The sequence below is a fragment of the Python bivittatus genome, unplaced genomic scaffold (assembly GCF_059951505.1).
Source record: "Python bivittatus isolate LINGU-HERP-01145 unplaced genomic scaffold, Pbiv_v1 ctg000190_np1212, whole genome shotgun sequence".
NCBI classification, from domain to species: domain Eukaryota; kingdom Metazoa; phylum Chordata; class Lepidosauria; order Squamata; family Pythonidae; genus Python; species Python bivittatus.
In genome coordinates this window covers 9576258-9591005 of record NW_028277042.1, presented here as the reverse complement: position 1 = coordinate 9591005, position 14748 = coordinate 9576258, and the positions used below count along the sequence as shown (strand labels likewise).

At 37.3% G+C, this 14748-nt stretch overlaps 1 protein-coding gene across 2 annotated transcripts in view; it reads left to right on the top strand.

The window, feature by feature from the left end:
* The window catches only part of CDH11 (cadherin 11), a 108651-nt gene that overhangs the window by 67916 nt on the left and 25987 nt on the right, over positions 1-14748 (top strand). For both annotated transcript variants that reach the window (XM_088136007.1, XM_088136005.1), the window contains 4 exons: positions 2669-3075; positions 6263-6557; positions 9520-9639; positions 12914-13081. In XM_088136007.1, coding sequence (XP_087992133.1) covers positions 2848-3075; positions 6263-6557; positions 9520-9639; positions 12914-13081 — 811 coding nt within the window. In that variant the 5' untranslated portion in view covers positions 2669-2847. The remainder of the gene's footprint in view (positions 1-2668; positions 3076-6262; positions 6558-9519; positions 9640-12913; positions 13082-14748) is intronic.

Sequence of the window (14748 nt, the reverse complement as noted above, 5' to 3'; positions counted from 1 at the left end):
TTTGTTTTCTTTTTGGGGTGTGTATTTGTATATGTGTGTACCCACACACATGTATACACACAGACACATTCACATTCAGTCTATGGTGGCTTTTCTTTCTTTTTTATTTCTGGTAAAGTATAGCATCATCATCATCATTGTCGTCGTCCTCCTCATCCTCATCCACCTTATACCAAAGCAGCTTTCTGTTCCGTCTACTCTGTCTTACGTTTCACGCAAAAATGAGGCTTCTGGGAACTGTTGCTCTGAGATTCAAAACAAGCATTGGGAAAGAGCTTCCATGTGCATCTAAGTTGGCCACCTTAGGAACAAGAACGCTGAATTAAAGAAGCTTCACTCTGTGCCAATATGCTTCTCTTACATTCTTGGGTATTTTGAGCTTTCTATGATTCCAATCCCTGGGTGTTCTTTTTCACAGCATTTAATAAGAATGGTTAGAAAACCCAGATGCTTTTTAGAAGACGCTAAATGCAAGGGGGGCTGGCATACCACTCTTGTTTAGATGAAAAGGGCTTATGTGCTTTTTTTCCCAAGCCAAAATGAAGACTCTGGCCTGGGTGCTCAAAGAAAACTTGTTGTTTCAACTCAACAAGCCCAGATACAGCAGAGCCGGATTCAGAATAGACCCATTCCTTCCTCTACACAGAGACATTTTGAAAAATAAAGGGATTGCAAGCGATTACTGCATTAAGCCCTAATTAGTAAATTAAAGATAATGGCTTAGATGTGTGGTTAATGTTTTGTGTTCAGTTTTTTTCATGCCTGAACAACTGATAGTAAACACTTTCATATATCTGCATCTCCCCCTTCCAATGTTTCTACAGGCTTTCCATGTAATTACATTACCATCCGAATAATATAGTTAAACTACATTTTGCATGTTAGGGGAAATATTTGATGATTTTTATATACCTATTGTGGATGGCATCATTTAAAATTAATGGTCTGGTGGAGGAAATTTTGCTTGTACATTACATTTATCTTCTTTAATTCCCCTTCCCCCCCATCCTCCTCCTTATTCTAAGGAGGATAATAAAGTCATGTGTAAGGCCTCCTTTGGAATGTATTTTCTGATGCTGTGTAAGAATCCAGCAGCATGGAAGGACCTGCGTTAGAAGGGTCTGTATCTGGTCAGCAAAATAACTTCAGAAGTTATTTTCTACAGCAAATCTGCTCCTGTGATCTGCCCAACAGCTCACCGATTATTAAATATAGCCTGTTATCCAGGTACATCCTGCTCTTTGATGTTTCTGAGATTAGGAAATGAGACTTATCCATTTTATGTGCCAATTATACATAGTTTGGATGTAACAGACCACAACCGAGTAAATGGTAGGAGCTCAGTTAAATTTAAATGAAGAAAACAAAAATGTTCTTATTGAAATAGCTGATGAAATAGTGATGCTTTAAATAATGCTCAACTTATTTTCTTCCTTATATTTCTATTTATTTATGCTACTTCCAGTTAATAAGAACTTTCTATTAAAAGAAGACATTTCTTTAAGGTAGACATGTCAAATGAAGATACACCACATTAAACATTTACAGGCAATAATATTTCTTTCTTTTTATCTACTCTTTCAGCCTCAAAAAGTTTGGTAGCCTTACTGCACTACAGGATCTGATAGTGATTGCCAGGCTGTTTAATGAACCAGGAATTGGGTTTCCCTTTGCTTTGTACAATGGGAACTAGTTGGATGAAAGTATAGACATCTCTCACACTTTCAATACAAGGCTTAGCTGGAAACAGAGGCAATAGAATAGCTAAGATTATAAAGATCCTATCCAAATCCAATAAGCTACCACTTCTGACCATGTATACCTTGTGTTATGAAACTGAAAAAGGATTGGGAATGGAATAATGTTCCACCACATTTTGGCCTTGCAGGTTCACTGTCTCTGAAGATAGTGCCCCAAGATTTTTGACCTTGGTTGGGGACTTCATCAGTAGCAGGGAGGCCAAAAAATCTTAAACAACTCATAGCCTCTTTAAAATCCTATACATGCATAAGGGTATACCCCTAGAGATAACTCTTCATGTTCTGATGGATATCTTTTTGCTCATGCAACCCAAGATAAGGATAAACTACTTTGCAGACAGTGAGAAAGTCTTCTGCTCTAGTTTATTGATACCAGAAAGGATAGGCCTTCGCTATGGACTTCAGAAGTGATGTTTTATTGAATAAAGATGTGGACTTTACTGCCCCCCAAAGGCAGCAATAAGATTCTGTTTAAAAAGTATCAGTTCACATCTTACTTTGGGCCACTGAAACCCCTGAAAGTGGGTGCCCAAAAATTCAAACATTTTCTTTTAAAAATGGAGGGGAGTTTAAAGACTAAAATGAGTACTCATCCCTGTCCTACAGTTCTGGAAATTTTCCATTTAATATAGAATTTTATGTTTTTGAGCAAGTTATTAAAGAATATGATATCCTGACAATTCTAGATATTCTTGGATTATTGTTTCCAACCTAGGGAGAAAATTCAATCTTGATCATCCTAGTGAATAATTTATATAGTGTCCTTATATTTCATTTATATTATTATCTTGGGAAAGAAACAATGGTCGATTAAGCTTTTGTTACCTGCTAAGTTTCTGAAACGCTGAGCTTAGAATAAACACAGGGAACTAATTCTGTCCTCTGTTTGGTGCTTCTTCTCTCTCTAGGAAACCATTTGGAGTCTAAACAGAGTTAAAGTGATGGACTTAAGGAACACTGACATCTTGGTTACGGAAAACCTGTGAAATTTCCAGAGGATTATAATATTCCTTTTTACTGTTGTGGTGACCCTTTGAGAAGAAAGGGAAAATCGGGGAATACTCTGGTGCCTATACATTAACCAAAAATGAAGGAAGATCATTGTTTACATGCTGCCCTTATCTGTCTGGGAATGCTGTGCTACAGCTTTGTTATGGCGGCAGACAAACTAAACCACTCAAGGCCATCACTCCACGCTCATCATGAGAAAGGAAAGGAAGGGCAAGTTCTCCAGAGGTCAAAAAGAGGATGGGTATGGAACCAGTTCTTTGTAATAGAAGAATATACTGGACCGGATCCTGTACTAGTAGGCCGAGTAAGTTTTTTTTTTTTAAAGCCAGCCTGTCCTTTTTCTTGTTTCAGAACCCTAAGAAACTTGTTTTGCTGTAATTCATCATGTATAAATCCTATTTATTCTTCAAAGATTAATTACAAGCCCTCTCCTATCCAGCTGAGTTCTCTCAGGCTAGAACTGATTCACTTAGCAATACATCCATCCAAGCAACCACCCATCCTGTATTTAAGGTTAACAGTCAACTCTGTGGAATGGTTAGAATGTTGGTCCGAGACCCAGATGAAAAGCCTCGGCTGGCCATATCAGATAGAGATCCATTTATGCTTTCCAGGGCTTCCTGCAAGAAGGGTAGGAAAAATAGAATCCTTAGGTAGATAAATGAATCATATGGATAAACTCAAAAGGTGTTCCATTAGTATTTCACTTATTCAGTTTAGGTTAAAAATCTTATTTGTCTAAGGAATTTTGTCTAAGGAACTTATACTTGTTTGGTTACTTGCCCATATGGCTCAGACATACATCCTCTTCCTTCTTGTCTTTTCCCTGTTCTTTCTTTAATGGAGATGTCATGAGCTTAAGCAAAATATTTTTCATACAAGGCATCCATTGTACCATCAAAGTTTTGCCCCCCCCACATTCTAAGTTTAAATGATATGATCTTGACTTTATTATGGCTTCTGAATCTTATTGTCTTGCTTTATGATCTGTAGTATTCTTTTTGTTTCTGATTATATGTGGTTTTTATGTTCTGAATTCTAAAGTAGCTTGTAAATTTAACTGAAAGAGAAAAACAAATTTAATATGTAGAATAAGGGAAATATAACTTATTTAATCACCAAATGTAAGATCAGAGAATGTATTTCAAAATTAGTTTTTGTTATCAAGATGATTCCAATATGATTTTAACTAATCCCTAAATTAATACTGAATTTGGTAATGATGGTTGCATGGAGTCAGAAAGACCTTTTCAAACTCCAAACATTTGGGATGTAATCATAAAGACTATAGACTTCCAAATATAATTATTTTTCAATTTTTACACTCTGAATTTTGGGATACTTTTCTCCAATCAAAACATACATTCAAAACATACATTCCTTAAGGGAACACTGGATATAAAATTGATGCTATAATGACAAAGTATAAAAGAAACATGGACAATACATTTGAGGAGAACATATACCAGCACTCGTGATGACCACTGCCTTTTATGTGCCTTCAAAAATGTCAGTGTTGATATTATCTCTGTGGAATCAGTTCCATAAATTAATCCCTACTGGATAGAATAGCAACAGCTAGTTCACTTTGCTTGATTTTAAAAGCTAGGTCAACTCTCGTTAGAACTTGGATGAGAGACTAGCACAGAATATCAAGGCTATTTTAAAAAAATCATAGAAGAAGACAGGAATATACTCCTTCAATTCACCCCAAAATACTGTATGGATGCCCTTACTAGGAGCTGAGCTTGACTCAAGGGTAGGATTAGCATACTATCTGAACAAGCAAGCTGAATACAAGTTAAATTCAATACAATGGCTTAATCTGATAAACGTGGTCCAGAAATTATTCAGGCAGGCTCAATAAATGCAGATAAACTTAAAGTAGAGCAAAAGGAGTATGCAGTGTATTTTTAAAAAATTGCTGAGATTAAAAAACAAATTTTCATCATTCTAATTGTTAGGTAACATGAACACAGAGTTGCTAAATTAGGTCTGAATCCTTGATGACACCTGCTATCATACGGATTTAAATCTCTGACATATTATTTGCATGAGCCCTGCTGTGGCTATACTATCAAGTATCAGGACCACTCATATTTGAATTATCTAAAATCCAACAGCTTTTTTTTTCTTCACGAGAATATTGGAAAGTTTCCTAAAATAGCCAGACACCGTGTAATAAATCAGACCAGCTGAGCATTCTACAAGCGTAAATAGGATGAACTGTAGGAAAGTAAAGATGGTTCCTAAACTTACCTACTGTATATGCATAGCAGTACATGGAGCCAAATGCCTTTAGTGCTGTGAAAGTTTGAGTGGTGGGATTCTGATTTCATTTCATCAATTAATTGCTTTAATGCCATTCATTAAAATATCACGATGGGCATTAAGTAGCTATGAAATGAGAGATTAGTGGAAATCAATGGAGCAACAATGCTTCCCTTGGTTGTAGCTTCACAATTGGCAGACCTACATTTTTTGAAAAAAGTGCAGTTTATCAAAAGAATCTGTTGAATGGAAAATCTTTCCTAAGATATTCTGTGCTTCCTCTTCAGAAATAATAGCTTTTCCTTCCACATTTGTTAAAAAACAAAACAAAATGCATTTTAAAGCAAACCCCACAGTATGTTTCGGACACATACATGCTCTTTCTAGATGACGTGAAACCACTTTCTAGTTATATCCATATTTATGTATTTCGAGATACAGTGTATAAGTTTGTGCAACTTCAAAGCAAGGCAAAACAAAACAAATAAAATGTAGGAACATCTAAAGCTTATCTATTCATCTCTAATAAATTTTGAAGTTATTCAACCTTTTCATTATAACAATTCATTAACATTTTCAGTTTAATGTATGACTAATATTTATTTAGAAATGATTTGCCAAAATCTATCTCCTAACTTCCCAATATATTTCTTTGGGAAACATATTTTTGAGATGGTCTTCTTCTTCTTCTTCTTCTTCTTCTTCTTCTTCTTCTTCTTCTTCTTCTTCTTCTTCTTCTTCTTCTTCTTCTTCTTCTTCTTCTTCTTCTAATTTCATGCCCATATGTCATGGAATTTCTATGGGGGTTGGTTTAAAATGCATTTGATTTTTAAGCTTATTTTATTATTGTAAAGTTAATGTTGCCTTTATTTTATTTTCTCTATCGTACTCAGACTCCCTGCTTTCTGAACTAAAAAGAGCCACCATGGAATGAGTTCTCCAATAATGGATTTAGGTTGAAATGTAGGAAGCCAGGGAGGCTATTGACCACTAGAGAAAGGATTGTACAATCAACAGATATCTTTATAAGTAATGCAAGTTCCCATCCATGGGAATTTAACTTTTCTTTCTCCTTCTTGGGGAAAAAGAAAAGGCAATGATTCATTTTCCATAACAGCTGAAGAAGAATAGTTGAGGAAAATATCAGAGACATTTGGCACAAACATTAGCCTTTGTTGGCTTTGGAGACTGTATGTGAATATGTATTTTGCATTTTTCAGCTTCATTCAGATATTGATTCTGGTGACGGGAACATCAAATACATTCTCTCAGGTGAAGGAGCAGGCATTATTTTTGTTATTGATGACAAATCAGGGAACATCCATGCAACAAAGACACTGGACCGAGAAGAAAGAGCTCAGTACACATTAACCGCCCAAGCTGTGGACCGAAACACCAACCGACCCTTGGAGCCACCCTCAGAATTCATTGTCAAAGTCCAAGATATCAATGATAACCCTCCTGAATTCCTTCATGAAAATTATCATGCCAATGTACCAGAGAGATCCAATGTGGGTATGTAACACAAACGTGTGCTATTATTCTCATGCTGGAATGTTAGATATTTACTTGACCCTCAGTTAGGGTTTGTATATAGGATAGGATTAGGATAGGTCAGAGTTGTGTAACCTTAATTATCACAAGTATCATTGAAGAAGGAAACCTGAACTTTGATCATACCCCTGTAATACAGTGAGGAATCAGTGTATAGAATCTCTTACCGAGTCAGTGAAGAATCTCTTACAGAGAATGCCGGGAGAGGAATGCATTCCTGTCCTGGAATTCTCTGTAAATGCCAAAATCTCTGGGTGTTAGTCGTGGCTGGAGGAGCAGGTTTTGTTCTGCTCCTTTATTTTAGGTAAGGAACAGGAATTTCTTCTCTCTTGGTTCTTGAGAAGCAGAGCAGCTGCAGACAAGCCTTTCGCCCAATAGTTTGAAAAATTAGCAATGAGGTTCTTTTACTTGCTTTGGAACTTTCTGTTCCTCCTTGTCCTGTTGTCTGCAAGGGTGATAACCCAGAGGAAAAAGCAACTTGAGTTTATAGCACCTTCCCTTGGAGGTGCACTGTAAATCGGTCAGGTTGTGAAATCGGTTGAGGTATGACAAGGCTCCATACCACTTCAGACAGGGTTAAGGACTCTCCAGTGATAAAACATTCCCCATCTAAATTAATTGAGAGGAAGTCTGGATGGGTATCTTCCTGATACACTAGCTTGTTACATGCTTGGATAACTGTGTTTCGGTTTCCTTCTGACTGCAAGCATTCTGAAACGGTACTATCTAGATACATATTTGTTTGTTCATCTAAGGCATTTTATTCCTTGGCAAAAAAAAAAAAAGAGTCCCAGAATGTTTTAAAATAGGAACCTATAACAGTACCTGACATATTTTTACTACCTAAAAGCTATGCCACAAAAGGAAAATACAAGAGGGAGAGAAGATGGGGGGAAAAAAAGAACAAGTTAAGTTGCAGCTTTTATTGTGACCACCAGGATGAAAACAATTCAGGTAGCATGATGAAATAGCTGTTGGCTAAGTGACAGTTGGAGAAAACTTAAAGCAGCTGTTTTCAGCAGTCTGATGAAATAGCGCTTCTATTTATGAGAAGCAAGACCCAGCTAACTGGGAACTCAAGTTTTGGAAAGCATGCAGAGCTTCTGGAATTTATTCCTGGCCTTTATGAATTCATTCCTGGCCATTACTAATAGCTCTTCTTTGGGATGTATGACCTCGAGGGAGAAATGAAGGGGACTTAGCATGGAGAAATCAGCAAAATTCCAAACTGGTACCCAACTGCTTCTCCCATTAGAGAATCAGAAGTCTGGAATTTGGATCTGAGGCACACAAAGGTGCTTTGGATGGTGTGGGCCCATGCACTGTACCTGTAGCATGTAATGGACTAATTTCTTGAAGCTTGCATGGTAACCACAGGAGCTCAAGAATATACACTTTTGAGTTTGGGTGGGGTTATGGAGACAATGGTGTCTCTTTAATGCCTCCTTAACTCAAACATGTATTTTATTGAACCTGCACATTCAAGTCCAGGAAAAGATAAGACTGCTTTAGGAGATGCTCAGATGTACAGAAAAAGATGACCACACCAGATCCAAAGCACCTTGGCCTGCTTTGGATACAAGCATTGCACACCCCTAATCAGGATGTTGTTGGGGGAATTTTTAATGAATTTTTTCTTAGCCCCTGGCCTGATCTGGCCCATTTTCAGACTCAATCTCTCTTTTGCTGGCTTGTCCCTCACACCTAATTTGGTCCCATTCCATTTGGTTTGGGGAGAGTTATCTTGCTGACAGTATACCTGCCTCTTTTTCATTATTTTTTTTCCCAAGCATTCCATTGGTTGGAAAGAATTAGAAGAACAGTTGTCCTTAATCCAGTTCCTCTTGTGATTCTTCTCAAAAGCAAATAATAGTCCTTATGGGGGAAGTCATCCCCTTCTTTATCCATAAAGGGAACAAACAAGCAGCACAGTTTTGCATGTGCATCTACATGAATTATGCACAAAATGCCAGATCATAATTAGCTTGCCAATCTCAGCTAATTTTACTATAGGTTTACTATATTCTATATTTTGCCAGTGATCACTTTATTTTTATAATGTGTATATCATGGAAATGATTTGGTATCTACCACAGTACTGGCCATGTAAGGCGTTTACACAATACAAAGCATAAGGCACAGCTTTACATTTCCTTTCCAATCACATCATTCACTTTCCAATCAAGTAATCACCCATGAAACATCCAGTGATTCCGAGCAAAAATGCTGAATCACTGCATCTACCACCAGTTAACAGAGCTGAGAGTTTGTGGGGTAGTTTGTTTTAGGAATCTTGTCTTTAGCATGTTGGATGAATCAAGCAATCAGATTAAGTGGTAATATAATGTATTTCTTTTGACACAGCGTATTATGGCAGAGCAGTCCTGGGAAAAGATGTGTCTGCTTTAATATGTTTCAGGCAGGTGTTGCGTATACACTCCCATGCGCTCCAAAGTGCTTTTAGAGATTGGATCTAAAGAGCTCCACAACCCTAAAATTAACACCCCAAATCATCAGATTAAGCCATTGGGAGAGGGGGTGGGCAGGGGAGGAGGAGAACTGCATCTAGCAAATAGAATTTACTCAACTGTATACTCCAAAAAATTAATTGAACAGGGATCTGGCCTAATCCTTGATACATCTGTTGGATAATCAATGGTGATTTGCTAGTAAAACCTATTTTAACGAAATGAAATGTGGATTTTCCAGGATATGATTAGTAAAGATAATCTCTTCTTTTTTCATTGTCCTTGTTGTTTTATGTAAAAGGTGAAATTGGCATTGTACTTAACCTGAACTTCTGGAAGTCGTGAAAAGCATATGTACATCTAATCTATCTATCTATCTATCTATCTATCTATCTATCTATCTATCTATCTATCTATCTATCTATCTATCTATCTCTTCCCTTTTCTGTTTGCAGGTACATCTGTAATTCAGGTGACAGCCTCAGATGCTGATGATCCTACCTATGGAAATAGTGCCAAACTTGTTTACAGCATTCTTGAAGGTCAACCATATTTCTCTGTAGAGCCACAAACAGGTACCAGTCAACAGTGTGAAAGGGAATTTTAGGACAGAAGTGAGAAACCAGCAACTTTCCAGATTTAATTTTTTATTCAATTTATATAGCAACCCATCTTACATATGTGACTCTGTAATTGAAATGTTATTGGACTACAGGTTCCGTTAGAGGAGAATATCTGCAGCTCAGGGTTGAACTGTGGAGTCCTTGGTGTTTTCTGCCATCTTACCTCGTCAGGTAACAAAATGTCTGCAAGAAAACAACCAAGCTCAGAGAACCCCAAGAACTCTGCAGGTTCCATTATCCCTGATCATTTGTTTTAGTGGCTGCGGGTGATGACCTGAAAGAGATTCCTTTACATATCTCAAATATGATGATCAGATCAGAACTTAAAGCAAACCTAACCCACCGATTTTAACAATAATAACAATGACAAGGAACATCAACCTTCTTTTTTACAATTTTGGCAAATCCTGGAATCTCTATCCCAACCCCAGGCAGAAACTTTCTTTCCCTTTGCCAAATGTTCAGACAGTTTCCATGAGCCTTAAGAACTTTACTTTGAGAGCATCAGTGTATTTCTGTTGGGCCTGTAATTTGCATTCAGGCCTTGGATTTTTTTAAAATAATTTGTTTTGCTTGTTTGATTTAAAGTAAATGCATCTTCTGCATACGAGAAGAATCTGATTTTCTTTTCCAAGCTATAAAAGAATCTCTAATGTGAATTATATCCAAATCATAGTATATGGCATTGCAAGTGTTATAAAAGAAAAGGTCAATGTCTAAACCAGCTGCTTAGAAACATTGACAGTATTATTACTTCCCAACTTAGATAAAGGTTACATTTTGTTATCAACAACAGACTCCAGATAATACATATCCAAGAAATGGCTCCCCAAACTAAACACAGCTTGTTAGTCTTCTATGTTGATTTACCAAGAAGGTTCGTACCTCTTCTGTGTGATGTTCACACTCACTACCATTCTTTCCTGTTTCTGAACTGTCTCCATTTAAAAAAAAATCATGAACAACTGCAGTATAAAATACAATTTTAATATATTTTCCAATGCATTTCTAAGAGAAAGAAGGAATGGATCTTAGAAATGCATTGGAACATTTGGGAGGTGTGAGAGTTGATAGACAGGGAGCACAGTTTTATACCCCCACTGTTTTCACTCCCCCCCCCCAACTTTCACAAGCAGTGCAAAAGCAATGCACAATTGTTAACATTTCTGCTAACTTGAAATGCTGAGAACCAGGAGCAAAAGTCACGGCTCTTCCATAAACTACTGTATATCCTGCGGCCACAAAAGTATCCCTCCATCGCTCTATACCCCAAGTAGCCTGGTTTTATTTATCTGCTATACAGTCAAAGACAAAAATAAGGCAATAAAGAGAATGAGAAAATGACTAACTTGATTTACAAAAATACTAATGGCAATAAAGTAAAAAAAGCTAAAAGTGGAAGGGGTGTGTGGATATATATGGTTTATATGAGTAGTGTATATGATGGGGCGGTCAGTCAGAAACATTAGCTAGAGTGGGGGTCAAAACCATGTCAAAATTATCTAATCCTTTTTTAACTGTGATTGCAATAGTGCACGATGTTGTGGCTTTTATGGTATTAAACTAGACTGATCTCTCAGTAGGAAGGGCAGAATCTCAGACTGGGGCCAGTCCAAACATTTGCTGATGAAATGGGAGATTATGTGTCACACACACACACACACACACACACACACATAGTACATATACAGACACAAATACATACATATACATACAGTACAATACTGTGGCAGCTCAGGGAGATATGGATGATAGTCTTAACCTTTGCATCGAAAACAGATGCAAACATGTTATTGAAAAGGGATGTTGTTACATCTCCCTCTGTTACCTTACTCTATTGCCGTTACTCTATAACACTTCTGGGTGGGGTAGAGAGGGCATTGTAGACGTATTTGGGAATGGCATAATCAGTCTGCCCCATTGTACATGAGCTGGTGCAGAGCTGTGGAAAAGGAGGAAATTGATAAAATGCTTCTCAGTTTAAGATGTGCTCATTTGATCTGTCCTAGTGAGGAACAGCTGTAGAGCCATCAAACTAGCATTTTTCTTACAGAACTAAGGTGGAGCAAGAGTAAGGCAAGATTTCTCTTCAGTGAGGAAATGGCACCATAGTGTCTCAAATCCCCAGTACCCCAGAAAAGAACAAACCCCAGTCCTAACTTTGTAGTGGTTTCAACTATACCACAGGCAAGTCAGAAAGAAGCCAGCTCAGGGGTCCATTGTGGAAATTCTGAGAACTAAGCCTGGTTTAGATTCCTTGAGTACATATGGATGAGTGAACCATTCTGACTGTGATCCAAAACTCAAAAACCCATAAAGACCAAAATGCAATTTCCACAATGTAGCCTCACTTTCATTTGCCTAAAACAAACAACAGCAAATCATCCTTATTGGGTGACTACAACAGGTTTGGCAGAAAATGTTGCTACTGGGAGGCTAGCTGTTTTAGGTAGCAATCAGAGAGGACCTAACACAAATCAAGCTTTTGTGTGGAAATGCCCTAATGCCTGTTCTCATATTGGAGTTGGCAAAGATCAAATTCCTCAGACTTCTCTGTTAAAACCTTAACAATTATCATATTATAAGCAGGACCAGGCAAGATCATGGAAATAGTTTATCAAGCTCTTGCAGAAACCAATTTTACAGATGGGTGATTCTATTGTGTTTTTCTTTTTTTCCCTTCAGTTCTGTGCTTTTTAGACAACGTGCTTGAAAATTTTCATATGCATACATATTCTTGTTCTTCTCACCTATGGTATTGTAATTTTTGTGTGGGATATATATTTTCTAAGCAATATAATGTAATTCTAATGTATGCATGTTCCTGAATATGCATGTCCATGTATAAAACATAGTTAATATATACATTTTTGCAGTCTTCTACTGGAAAGATTTTACAGATTTTGCTATAAAGTTGCATTCTAGTTATCCTATAAGTGCAGGAAGTACAAATACATTAAATTCGTATAAAAATATGAACAGAACACATTCTTCATCCACCTCTTTTTTAATCAACAGTAGATATTCAACTGTATTGTGTGTGTATGTGTGGAGTGAACTACATCTGATATATACTACAGTCACTGAAGGCAGCTTACCTGTTGTACAATAATCTAGACAAATATCTGTCAGCCCTTATGCAAATGAATAACGTAAGAACAGACTATTGCCATGAGATAAAAATTTGAAAAATATATCCTGAACCTTTTCTTCTCATCTTTTTAAGGTATTATAAGAACAGCTCTTCCCAACATGGACAGAGAAGCAAAGGAAGAATATCATGTTGTGATACAAGCAAAAGACATGGGAGGACACATGGGAGGACTTTCAGGGACCACCAAAGTGACAATTACCCTCACAGATGTCAATGACAACCCACCAAAGTTCCCACAGAGTAAGTTAAGAAGAACTCTATCCAGTGTACCCTGCTTCTCATAGTGGCCAAACAGAGGCCATGCTGAAGTTCAGCAATTACCCTCCTCCTCCTTTACTTACCAGCAAACAATTATTCAGTAACATACTGATTCTATGCAATCAAGTATCATATTTTTATCATGACTAATAATTATTTCTAGAATCATGATAGGGCTGGCCATGCTTCAAAAATGATTTGGAAGAGCAGGTACAACTATCCAGAGGCTTTTGTCCAAATCCAAAGAAGGACATGGCTACTTTAAGGAGTCATATTAAAGACACAACCTGTTTAAGGAGTCCACAAGCCTGCAAAAGATTGTTTTAAAGAGGTGCTGCACTCATGTTCTGAAACACCATTTCTGAACCATTTTCAAAACTCGCACCACCTTAACATGAGGTCCCTGTTCTCCAGTAGCTTCTGTAGCATGATGCCTTTGGAAGTGAAGATCCAAGCTTTCTGGGTAATAATGTTGTATCTTCTCTAAGCAATACACAATGCATCCCAAGATATAAGATTCATCAGGTTAGTATTCTAACTTTCTTGTCTCAGAGAGTCAAGAAATTAAAACTGTAGTTTAACAGGGTTGTGATACTTTTTCATTGACTTCAGTGTTGACTTATATGGTTCTTGTAGAGCCACACTTGCTTTCTGATATTAAGAATGGTAGATGGCTACTGGCCAATACTTTGGAAATATGCCCACCTGCCCAGGAATAAGACAAAGGTAAGCTAGAATAGTAGAAAATATCTTAGGACTTTAGATTGAATGGCACTGAGCAGCCGGACCACTTTGATTTTTGTAGATGGTAGTGTTGCGATGGCCCACGTCCACCAACGTAGCCATTTCATGAACAAGCCTCCACCCTTCCCCTTGCAGCCTTTTTCTTAAACCTCCATAGCACATTCCCAAATTTCAAATAAGCCCACCGACCCGTAAATGTTTTCTATCTCTGATATAATTCATGTACACCAAAAGGAATCAAGAGGCATATCATGCATATTTTACATTCAGAATATATATATATTAAAAAAGCTCTCTTTTAGAAGGAAAAAAAAAACCATACATAAAAGAGTTAAGCCATTTCCAGTGACACACAGTGAACTATTTCAAAGACAAGGATTAAGGCACAGGAGGAGGTAGGGACTTTTGTGTGCTGCCTCATTTTGAAAACATACTGGACGATGATGTTTTAAAAATATACCCCTGCTGAGATCAATGGCATGTGGTCTAGACTTTTGGTGGGAAGTGCTGTTAACTGAGACAGATGAGGCTGTCTTGGATGGAAGCAATAAAAACATACTTTAGAGAGAAATAATTATGCACTGTAAGACAAGAGACCAAAGGGGGGTGGGGGAGGAAATACAAAACACTCCCCCTCCATCTTTTTTATGAATTTGTGAGCACAGCAGGGACAAGGTCTGTGTTCTTAAAAGCAGATTCCATGGTGGTTTCTCTGTTTAGATTGATTTCATCAGTAGTATCCAAGATTGACAAAGCCCGCACATGAGTTGCGGTTTGATGGATTCATCTGGTTTACGGAGGTGTCCATTATGACAGGTTTTTAATTCGCTTATATGGTTTTTGTATTTAGAAGTGAATATATACACAATCATCATTGATGCATCAACTATGAAATGGACATCCAT